General features: G+C 35.1%; 1 protein-coding gene across 6 annotated transcripts in view; it reads left to right on the top strand.

Moving 5' to 3' along the window:
• Positions 1 to 12649, top strand: part of LOC106710648 (phosphatase and actin regulator 4B) — a 43871-nt gene that overhangs the window by 12512 nt on the left and 18710 nt on the right. For all 6 annotated transcript variants that reach the window (XM_045677830.1, XM_045677828.1, XM_045677826.1 and 3 more), the window contains 3 exons: positions 1323 to 1490; positions 1862 to 1960; positions 4299 to 4520. In XM_045677830.1, the coding sequence (XP_045533786.1) occupies positions 1323 to 1490; positions 1862 to 1960; positions 4299 to 4520 (489 nt within the window). The remainder of the gene's footprint in view (positions 1 to 1322; positions 1491 to 1861; positions 1961 to 4298; positions 4521 to 12649) is intronic.

The following is a 12649-nucleotide window of genomic DNA, read 5'->3' as shown; positions in this document are numbered from 1 at the left end:
GAGTATATCGAAAACCTGTATTGTTATTATCGAAATCATTGTCAAGATTTTTTTAACTATTGTATGATTTACTAGAACTATCTCAAATAAACCCTCCTTTTCAAGTTACATCACTAAGATATATTCAGATTCATTTATATGATTGATTACTTTAAAACAAAACTGAACAAGACACATTCAATATTTTAATATTTAAATGGAAAAGTTAAGCTTTTTCCATTAAAATATTGAATTAAAGACATAGAAATATTGCTCGAAATCGTACGGGTCTTGTAGGACAACAAGCATCAGTATTATATTTCTTAAGATGTATTTTTGTAACAACATTAACTTGATTATACTTGAGAAAAAAATATCTTATTGTAATTATTAATAATATTTCATTATTTTTTGGCAAAAATCTTTTCCTTATTTGATCAAAATAATGCATACATTTATATCAATAACAAAATTTGCAAGAATGCGACGCTGCCGTAATACTTTTCTTAATTGGATAAGTGCATTTGAAATAAAACTTCCTTTCTTATTTGTTTTATCTTATTAGTCTGGAATGTGGTTACTTGAATTCTGTAGAAAATATAATAATTTTTGCCATATTCTTCTTATTACACCTATAATACAAGTTATATTACAACAATTCTAACAGTTTATGTGCATGCTCAGATAGGCATACGCTCTGGGACACTTTTGTTTTCGTATGAGAACATATTGCGGTCATGTTTATAAAGTGCAGGTAGCAGTTAGTGATTAAAACTAAATATTATATGAAAGAATAAAGACAAACTATGCGCGCGTGCAACAGAGGCTTAGCCGGCGTTGACCTCTTTACACTGCCTATCCCACTGATAAATGACCGTGACGTTAATCGTCACGCTGTTGTGTTTTAAAATATCAACGGTTTACTGTATCTGCGGTTTTACTTTCATTAGCTTGTAAACACTTTTAACCGTTGATTTTAGATAATTTTAACGTCTAAACATTAACTAGTTAAACACATATTTATGAAAATAACGCATTACCAGTGCCCACTATGTACATATGTATGTGAAGAATAACAGCATTATCATGTTTCCGTGTAGTATTTGTTTCTGCATTAGAATTATAATAATATGTGGACTACATATTTTATTATTTTAATAATAATTGTAACACAATAAAAAAAAAACTTATACCCCTTTTTAAATTTATTATTCAAGACATATCTTGAGGGTTATTTTTCTACTAAATTAAATTTTTAATTTTCTATAAACTACCGTAGTTAATTCTCTTTAAGCAATTTTAAAATTAAAGCGAAAAATTCATTTGTTGTTTCTTTGTTGCAGCCAAAAAACAGAATGGTTCAGCGGTGCGCACTAATAGCTTGGGCTCGGGCGCGCGCACGCCGCCCGCGGAGAGAACCAAATCAAAATTCTCCGCATTCGGTAGACTATTTAAACCGTGGAAGTGGAAACGGAAAAAGAAATCAGAAAAATTTGAAGCAGCTTCTAGAAGTAAGTAACAAATTACGTACTAAAACAATAAGTTTAACAAATTACGCCTAAAAAATATAACGAATGACTGAAATAAGCCATTAAAATGTTGGATTTTAAATACGAAAACACGTTTTGTCGGTCCCACATTAAGTGATATCGAGGCAAGGAGAAGAGGCAAGGATTTCGAACATTTTCTACATATTAGTCTCTGTTATTACAGAGAACATGTGAGGGATGATAATACAGGTGTCACTGCCACTGAAAAAAATGCCATTGGGCCGATGATCGGTATGACTATCGGCCCAACGGGAAACATCCCTGCAGTCGAACTCACAATAATAATATATATGTTTTTTATTTGTACTATATGTTATATTTAATTGTTACAGCGTTAGAGAGGAAGATATCCGTCCGAGCAAATAGAGATGAATTAGTGCAAAAGGGAATTCTCCTACCGGAGAGTCCAGTGACGCCTGTCCCTGAAGGCAGTAAGAACTATTTTTAAATTTTACTAATAATAAGATTTTTTGAAAATTAATAAATTAAAATGTTTAGTCGTGTCTATTCGATTATAATTTTTTATGTAATAAATGATCTAATGATAATCACGGGAAGATATAATATTTTTAGTAGTGATGCAACGGAAGTGTCTTACCGGAACCAGAAACGGAAACAGATGTCAAAAATAAATTTTAGCAGAAACGGAAACGGAAACGGATGCGGAAACAGAAGTGTAAATAATAATAAAAAACATATTTACAAAAATATTTTTTTCGGTAAAAACAGTTTGTATTAGTTTTTAATTTATTAAGGCATTGGATATCGGTGTCCTTTAGCCTTCAATGTATGTATTTTTACTGCACTGCTATAAGTTAAAATACGCGTTTTTTTTAATTTATTTTCAGGAAACAAAATTACACTATTTACAAATTAAAGTTTGCCAAACCACTCGTGTTGACAAACGACAAATATATTTCTAACTATATAATGATGATGATATATTACATGGTTATCACTTATTTAAAAGTACATTTAATAACTCGTAAGTATGAAATAGTCACATTTTGCCAGTTGTCAAATTTTATATGGACAACAACTAGACAGTTTAATCCAGCAAGAGAAACTAATTGTTTCAAACAGCAGCAGAAAATATTACGCGCTTAAATTCACAAAATAGTACGTAAACAAACAAATGCGACAAGTGCCGAAAGGCCGCGCACGGACTGCCCGTCTCGCGCCGCGCATTTGGATCTCTCAGCCGTCGTAAAGTTCCGTTTTATCTCCGTTATAAAAGTTGCGGAAACAGAAGCAGAAACGGATGTTGAAAAGCACGCGGAACTTCCGCACTTGCGGAAACGGAAACAGACATCCGTTGCATCACTAATTTTTAGTTATATACAGGACGTTATTAAAATGATTGCAGGATGAAAATCTTGAATGATAGTTTCCTGTTATTGATATAAAACGTCGCGAATATGTACATATATTATACATTGCAATTACGATTTAATTAGCACTAAAATCCAATACAATTATATACTCATCATTATCGCGTATTTGTTTTGTTTATTTTTTCAATTTAAAGTGTTACTTCGTAATTAGCAAATGTTTAAGCTAGTCAAGATAATTGAAAATAATTATTCCGGTAAAAGTTAGGTAAAACAACATTTTTCAATGTAACTAACAGAATGAATATGTTATCAACATTCAACAACAAAAATACGTGTTTGCACTATTATTGATTATCTTTAATATTTTTACTTAGTGTTTATTTATAGCCCTTTCATTTTTGTTCACTTCCATACGTTAAATGGAAGCCAAGCATGCGGTAAAGTGCTTTCGGAACTTTAACTTAAACGAGACGCTCGGATAGAAATTGAAAGAATTGAGTCGAGAGAAGTGGTCGACGTCTGTTAACTTTTTCATTGGCTGTCGCTATATGGTTTTATTGTAGAAATTATGTAGCTTGTTATATTATTATTGTGGTGTTTGGTAATACAACGTAATTAAGGAGTGTCATGGTTTTATTAGACAACTTTTTATCAGTTTTTGAGTTCTTGCATTTTGATTGAAGTAAATATTATGTTGTGATTTACACTATTATTGTGTGTTTAAAAGCTGAGTAATAAATATGTTGTTGTTTTTTAAACTAGTAAAATGTGAAAACCATGTGATAGATCATTTTTTTTAACTAAAATGTTATGCATATCGAGCATCGTTAAACACCACTTTGTATGAGTAGCGTTCAAGTGTACTTAAGCTTCATATCCTCAAGTTACAGAAAATGTATATTGTATGTAAAAATCCAGAAGTAATTATAGTAAAATGGACGTTAAAACCCGTGTAAAATCAGAACAAAAATATTGCGGTTTTTGAAATGTTTCAAAGTTTGAATAACAGATAGAATATAGATGTGGCTATTTCTCTCTTTTAATTAATATTTCGTTCCGAGTTTCGGTTACCGTTTACTTTCTGCGGCTGACAGAGAAAAATACGTGCGGATTTAAAAGCTTCATGTCAAAGCTTTATTTTCATGTCAAAGCATTTAATAAAAAAAAACATTGACTCGATTCAAATCAAACTGTCCAAAGCATCATCTCATAATTAATTCTTTATTGTTTTTTTTTTTTTTTGTAATCTAATTCGATTTAAATATTGATTATCCAGAATTAGATCTGAATTAAAAAATCCAAATTTCTAGATGTAATGGCCCAATGACTTGTGAACTAAATCAGAAGTAGATGTAGTGCGTTGTTTAAATGATCACTTCGAGAGAGTACTATAATCGATTTAGAGATCAAATGCTTACTTATATTTCAATCGTAGATGAGGACGCGCCTGCCGAGTACAACGAGGAGACGCGGAGCGAGCCCGGCGGCGGCGGGGGCGGAGCCGGCGGGGGTATGGGCGCCATGCACGCGGCGCTGCAGGCGCAGCTGGCCTCTCAGCTCGCGCAGCAGGCCCAACAGGCGCAACATGCCGCGCTGGCGGCAGCTGTCGCCGCCGCGGCTGCCGCACACCATCACCACCAGAACAACAATGTCATAGGTATGTCAATACTTTTCTTACGCTTAAATAGTTATTATAACGGAGTAAAATCCTTTCTTTTGTTGAACTCTCGTAGGAAAATCTTATTATTTTATTGTGAATGGCAACATCTGATATCTGTGTTGTTTTTATTTAATTTTTAAATTATTTGTTTTTTGGTCTATCATATTTAGCGACTGAGTAACAAAATGTTACGTTTCTTACGTATTTAAGTGTAATATAAATAACTCCGCTTTCGCTAGACGACGGAATAAGTAGTATTTAAAACAAAACCCATTATACAAAAGAGAAACCATAATTCAATTATTGTACCAGGTGTACGCACGGCTATTACGCGAATTGTCGTAATGCACTGAGATTGCAAATCCATGTAATTGTTAGGGTTGCGTAATAGATACCACAAACGTTGGTAATAGTTGGAGATAAAGATATTACAAATGCATCGATTCAACACGTACAGTTTTTGCACTCACAGCTTAATAGATTCTTGTATGCAACTTGTCTAACGAGACGTACCACCTCAATGTGACTTTATCAAGGTTTATTTCGTATTTTTTGGTTTTTATATCTTTATTTTCGGTTATTATTTTACAAATCATCTAAAGATATCGTATCATTATAATATAAAGAGTGTACAGCATCGGTGGCATAGTTATTTAGCGCTTGACTAGACTGAAATCTTTACGTCTAGGTTCAATCCCCACCATGTATCAATATGTTTTTCGAATTTTATATGTAGTACGTTTCTTATAATGAAGGCACTTACTGCTCATATCAGCAAGGACATTAAAAGAAACATGTGAAGTCAACCAACCACGTTGACATCCTATGACTATGACTTAGTCACCCTATATTTAGGTAGAACCTGAACCTCTCAGTGGAAAGGATATTTTACTTTTCACCTTTTTATTTATAGTATGCAAATTTTACGTGTGCACACTTGCATATGTTGAGGCATAATGAATGAACGACATCGATCGTCTACCAACTGTACGGAGGGGTGTAACTAAGCACTCAGAATAACGATCGCGACTTACTTGAAACCTAGGTCATTAAACCCTGTTGACTACATCCATTTCCATCACCCAGGACATATACTATTATATTTATACATATACCTACATAGCTTTTTGCAACTTTTTAAATCAAATTTATATGCCCGAAAACCAATTACATCTTTGTCAAATATATAAGTGTAAAATTTAAAAAGAATGCAACGGACATATTGTGTGTCGTGAACCCAACATTCATAGTTGTCCCAAAGACTTCATGGATGTTGAATCATTTTTTTACCATTCCATAGTTTGTTTAAGTTTGTTGTTAACTTATTAGTTAATGATCGCTGACCTTCGCGAGAAGATGGCACCGTAAGAAGAAGAAGTTGTTAACTTAGTTACTATACACTTAGATATTGTACTTGATCTGGAGTATGGGTCGTTTCAATCTTTTAGGCAATTCCCTCCCCAATTACATATACGCCTAAAATTGTGTCTTACGCAATTGACTCTACGATGTTCTGACGCCACGATATTTGAAATACCAGTTACGTTAGTTACGATAAAATAAAAGTTGAAAAAAAAAATAATCGAGCTTGATTACAACCCGAAAATAGTGTTGAAGTAGAATCAACAAGTCACGCGCAAGTTTGCGCCTTTTGATGTAGCCGAAACGGTGCGTCGCCCAATTTTATTGTAGCCAGCTTGTCATTATCAACACCCCAATAACGAGGACGACGAAAAAGGACCCATCTTTGGTGTCGAAGTGTTCTCCATTAAACTTTTTTATCTATAACATAAAACATTGAAGTCCTGTACTACTTTCAGATGAATTTATCCATTATTTTGAAGTGCATTCAAAGATTTAGGGAAGTGTTGCGTTATATGTGGATTGCAATAGTTTGGATATGGTTTTCACAACAGAATTGAACAAGTTTAATTTGAAGCAAATAAATTTGGAGTTAATACATTTGGAGTTAATAAATTCTAAAAAGCTCTATATATCGCGTGTAGAATAAAAAAGAGAAACGTGCGTCGTATTCACGAGCGGAGAAAAGCAACGCGTGGCGGGAATTAGCGGCTTCCTGGCACTGGCAGCGGCAGGACGAACGGCGAGCGTTGACCCGTCCGCTCCGCCGCCGCTACCGCCGCGTCGCTGCCCAATTGACGTCACAGACTCGTCAAATCACGCGGATACTTGATGCCTATTAAATTTGTTAATTGTAACACCAATCGGTTATCAGTCGCCACAAATACATTGCTTTTGTGCATGACGTATCTTTTAATCAGTTCTCATTTACTATCTTGTATTTTCTTTTGATTCAAACAACCGTGTATGTTTTGCTGATAAATAACCCGTTTCGATTTTATTTCTATCTCAAGTCGGCATAAGTTAAAAAGTTTTTCTATTCAAATCATATATTTTAGTTAAATTCTGTTCGGCTTTTTCAAGTTTAAGGGAAGGATTTAGTTATGGAAGAATATTGTGGTAGTTCTGCGTCACGGAACGAGTCGGCTACGAGTTAGCGGTATATTTAGGGGTAGTCACGGCAGTAGGGCTGTGTCAGTAGAGAAGAGAATGTGTACTGTACTACGGGTGCGGGTGTTCGCGACGGAGCGCGGCGCGGGGCGGGCAAGGTGCGGGGCGGGCGGCGCGCAGTCGGCGGCGTGCGGCGCGCGCCTCAGTGCTGGCCCGCCCGCGCCCGCGCCCGCCGCGCTCTGACCGTTGCCGACCCGTTGCGCCGCATGCATCCCGTGCACTGCCGTCGCCGTCGCCCTCCACTCGCCCGCTCCTACCGTGCACACCCACGGTGCAGCTCTCGACCACATACAAAAACTGTTCGTATTTTTGTCTGCAATAAGCGCAACAAAATCCTCCTCACCAGACGTATTCGCACAAATAAACATCGACCACAGGTCCACTTCTTATAACATATCGTATCTAATTACACAAGTTGAGAATTCCTTTTAAGATGAAGACCACCCATGTATCCTGACTTTCATTAAAGACAATAAAGTAATTGGCACAAATTTACACCATTAAGAATTGAGAATAAACATGCATACTTTTTTAAATTAGTGTCGTAAATAATGTAAAAATTTGGTAATCCGTGAATAATAAATACCATGTTTGGTTGTGGAGCAATTTGTTAGTACATAGTTGCGAGGCGCGAAGTTAACGGGTCATATCGATCGAGCGCGCGACCAACACGCGATCGCGCCCGCTGCACCGGCCGGCGTGTCCCACGGAGCTCCAGCAGTTTCGCAGCGAATTAAATATTTGAATAAATAATTGGGGCATACGATAAAACTGTAGAATTACAAAACGACTTACCTAGGAAATTGTACAATATAGTGCCTTTCGATGTGACTTGTGATATTCACTCGTCCGTATTGCCTTGAGGAATCGCGGGTAGGGTTACACGTGTTATGTGTCGCGTTATGAAGCTGGAGGTGGCGGCCGAGTGTCTCGCGGTCAGGGTGCGTGCCGGTGTTGTCGGTGTGAGCGGGTGTGCGGAGGACAGAACGGGCGTGCTGTAAGGCGGCGCGGTGTCGCGCGGGGCGCCGCGCGGCAGGCGCCAGCAGCGGGCCGTGCCGCCCGCGCCGCCCGCGCCCGCGCGCCGCCCGCCGCTGCCGCCCACGCCGCCGCGGCTCTCCATGATGGGCTACATCATGGGCTGTGCATGTCTGAGAGGTGTGTGTCAACTCCTTGTAGGAGATCCTTACCTATACAGTACCACACCATGGCATAACATAGGACTTAATGTGGGAAGTCGATTACTTAGAACGCAGCCTTGTTTTGTTTCGAAAGTCACAGTTTCTGCACTTAGATACACCGAACGCCTTTCTATTTCTTTAAACTTTGATACGTTTTGTAAGCAAGCAAATTCTTTAAAAGGTAACATTGTCCAAAGAAAATCATTATCTGCACAAAACGTATTAGATTTTTGTGATCTATTTAGTACCTAGGAATTTTTATAATACGAAAATATTAAAAGGCAATGGAAATAAACAAGAATGGATTAATAGAAATAGATAGTTTAAATAATTTTTTTTGTTGCCATATCTTTGGAAGTCTTATCGCAGCATCATTATTACTGCAGATATTGCTTTAACAGGCACTTGCAGAATATTAACAAAAATAGAAATTTATCGTGAGTAAGGAAAGAGTTTTAGGTCAAGTGCCGCCTCTCTGCCGTAATAGCACGCGTATAAAACCTACTTGAAATGCGGGCTCCGCTTTGACCAGAAAGTATTCAATGCATATCGCCAGGCTGCAAAGCGCTGCTGTAGCCTTGCTGTACTCGTTAACTGGATCGTGGAATCACATTCCACATTTAATCAAACTTCATTTCCTATTTTAATTATGCAAAATAAACCAGGATGCAACGTAAATGAATTTAAATATTAATTATATCTTGAATATATGCTGGTAAAACTTTATATATTATGTTTTAAAAAAAACTTGTGTCTAAGAATTAAATAGAGATTACCTATATTGAAATATCTTTATCAATTATTGTTATCAATGTACTTATTCAAGTTGAGTACGATATGTTTAAGGATAATTTGATTTAGAAGTTTTTACCTTCTGCTATACTGTGGACATGACGTAGTGTTCATGTAACAATCCATCCATCTACACATTCGCATTTATAATATTAGTAAGATTATGTTTCTTATGATGTTTATACATATTAATATTAATTGATTCATAAATTATTAAGTTATTTTTTTAATTACTATTTAGTGTGTACATTAATAAACTTACGTAATGCTTAATTTTAGAGCGAATATTTATACCGTGAATTTGCATTCTATGAACCTATATCATAGGCAATATACTAAAAAATAAAGCAGATAACGCATAAAACAAATACTAAAATAGATTTGGATTCAAAAGACGTCGTATTTCGCTCCAACAGGATAGCTAGACCATACAAAATGTTTTGTAAGTCTCTACGGAAACATTTTCACCGCTACACAATACTGGACTTGAATGCGAGAAAAATAATAAGAGAAATCTCTGTATTTGTCACCGTAGGTATGTAGTTTTGTACACGTGCCATGTTTATAACACTGCATTGTTTTCTGTATGTATTTTTATGTCATATTAAAAGAGAAATAGGCTTTTTTGTGCGATATACAGTTTTGTAAAAAGTAGTACTAAAATAAAAAACAACGTCAAACATAAAAATTCATGTTTTCATGGCCTTGTTATTATGAACTTTTTTGGGACAATAAATATTTAACTACTAGCTGTCGCCCGCGGAATTAAAAAAACTTTATTATTAGTATTAGTAGCCTATCTATTCTTCCAGATTATGCTCTACATCTATGCCAAATTCCATCAAGATCCGCTGAGCCGTTCCGGAGATACCTTCAAACATCCATCCACACAAACATTCGCATATATAATACTAGCTGTGCCCGCGACTTCGTCCGCGTGAAATACTATTTTGGGTAGCATTTTTTTTGGGCTAATTATTTTATTTAACCAACGTGCTATGCTTTGATGTATGTAGAAGAACATAGAAAGAGGTGTGCCCGGACCGCGCCAAATGTAGGTCCTGGGTCTCTGCCTACCCCTCTGGGTTACGGGTCGTGAATTATGTTGTTGTTGTGGTTTTTACTTAAACTTATAAAAAATGCCAAAAAATATAAAACTTACAAAATATTCACATAAACATCTTCCCATACAAACATTCATCCCCTATTCCGTTTTGTTACATTGCAACCTTGAGGGTAAAAGTTTTACAAATTTATATCAAATTAGCAGCCTAAAAAATAAGTTTAAGCTTCTAACTGTAAAAATGACGATACTTCCATACAAATTTCCACCCTCACTTTCAGCCTCTTATAACCCTTTTTCGCGTTAAAAAATAGGCTTTGTCCTTCCTCAGGCTCTAGACTAAATATTGGTAAGGGTAACATCAAAACATATTAAACAAAACATTCACCAAAACCTTACATATTGCCTAACAAAATTTCATCCCCTATTGTTATTTAGCACTCTTGGGGGCAAAATTTTTACAAAAATTTAATTTCCTATTTATTTATATAGAATTAGCAACCTCAAAAATAAGTTTAAAGCTTCCAACTGTAAAAATGACGATAATTCCATACAAACTTTCACCCCCACGTTCAACCCCTTGCAAACCCTTTTTCGCGTTAAAATGTTACCTATGTCCTTCCTCAGGCTCTAGACTAAATATTGGTAAGGGTAATAGCAAAACATATTAAAGAAAACATTCAACAAAACCGAATATATTGCCAAACAAAATTTCATCCCCTATTGTTATTTAGCACCCTTGGGGGTAAAATTTTTCCAAAAATTTAATTTCATATTTATCTTTATCAAATTAGCCTTGAAAATAAGTTTCAATCTTCTACCTGTAAAAATGACGATAATTCTATACAAACTTTCACCCCCACTTTCAACCCCTTACAACCCCTTTTTCGCGTTAAAATGTAGCCTATGTCCATCCTCAGGCTCTAGACTATCTGTGTACAAAATTTCATTTAAATCGGTTCAGTAGTTTTTGCGTGAAAGCGAGACAGACAGACAGAGTTACTTTCGCATTTATAATATTAGTAAGGATTAGTAAGATCTTTGTTAATTGGTAAGGCATTTAAGTATATTAGTAAGATCTTTGTTAATTGGTAAGGCATTTAAGTATATTAGTAAGATCTTTGTTAATTGGTAAGGCATGAAGTATGAATACTTTCGTTACCCTGACTTATCGTTCATTTAAAATCGTTTTCAATTTCTTAAATTATTAATTTTCTTCGAAATAAAAGTATTAATATATTAAATCGTATAACTATTTGTAGCATAAAGCTTAGGCAAAGTTGAAAAGCAGCAGAAGTCGAACGAGTGGCTGCTGTAGTGGCATTCACATCAAACTCTCGTACGTTATAGCCGCTTAAACGAAGGGTCGTTAGTTCAAAGTGGGTCTTTATATGGCCGACTTAAAAGCTCTATTGATTTAATTGATCAACAACTTTAGCGTTATATGTGGATCTTTTCTATTTATGTGTATGAATTAAATGAATACGCCTAGGAAATAATATAAATTAAGGTACCTTATTTTTGTTTTAATTAATTTTAATTTTAATTGCAACCTATTTGAGAGAGGAAATACAGGAATTTTCTTGTCGCTGTTCGTTTTCCCAATTTGTTAAAGACAACATTCGATGTACTAGTAATATTATTCAATTTACGTGTAGTGTAATCTGTGAAAATGAAACAGTTTTATTTTTTAGAAATTTAACCTGTGTTCGTGAACGAGCAAGATATTGCTCTGTGGATTGCTGAATAATGAACACGCAATATTAAAGAAAGTAATGTTTTTTTATTTAACAAATTGAACACACTTTTAGGCAATAATGTAGCATAAAAATTGTGTAATTTTTGAAAGTGTCATATTTAACTTGCCAATTTATGGATTATCATAGTACGGTGTACATAACTTTAATTCTTACATTGCATAACAAAGTCATTATTTTCTATTAACACTAGTCCTCTGTGTAGTAAATTTTAATAAAATGCTATATACGTAAACGTTACACATTCTTAACTCTCGTTTGCAACATACAAGAGAATGTTGATTGTTGCGTTGCTTTTTATGTGCTAAAGCTAGAGGAATTACTTGGCACCGTAATAATTGTACTGCTGTTTATATAATACTCAAGGCTTATTTATTTTCACTTATGTATTTGTTCATAGCTATTGTTAATATTGATATTTTGGGATTCCTCCGCTCAAACAAGTGTTCAGTGTGTAGTTTTTGATAAAAAAAAAATGCAGTGGTGTTTTGGCAATAGATTTGTCATTCTACATGAACTACAGTTTATTGAAACACTAGCTGTGGCCCGCAACACCGTCCGCGCGGAATTAAAAAACATAAAAAGTATCCTATGTGTTCTCCCAGACGATTTTCTACATCTGTTGAGCTGTTCTGGAGATACCATCCTTCCATTCGTTATTCTTGTTTATATTTATAATTACCCAATTCCAATATACTTGGTAATAGGAGTATAGTGATCTAATGTGTGAATATTCTCAACGGAATATGCAATGACCTATTTTTAATTTTATACTACTTTTAATAATAAAATTAGACAAGTTAA

Source organism: Papilio machaon, chromosome 4 (assembly GCF_912999745.1).
Source record: "Papilio machaon chromosome 4, ilPapMach1.1, whole genome shotgun sequence".
Lineage (NCBI taxonomy): Eukaryota > Metazoa > Arthropoda > Insecta > Lepidoptera > Papilionidae > Papilio > Papilio machaon.
Note: the sequence above shows the minus strand (reverse complement) of the source record. Positions and strands in the feature narration are given on the sequence as shown.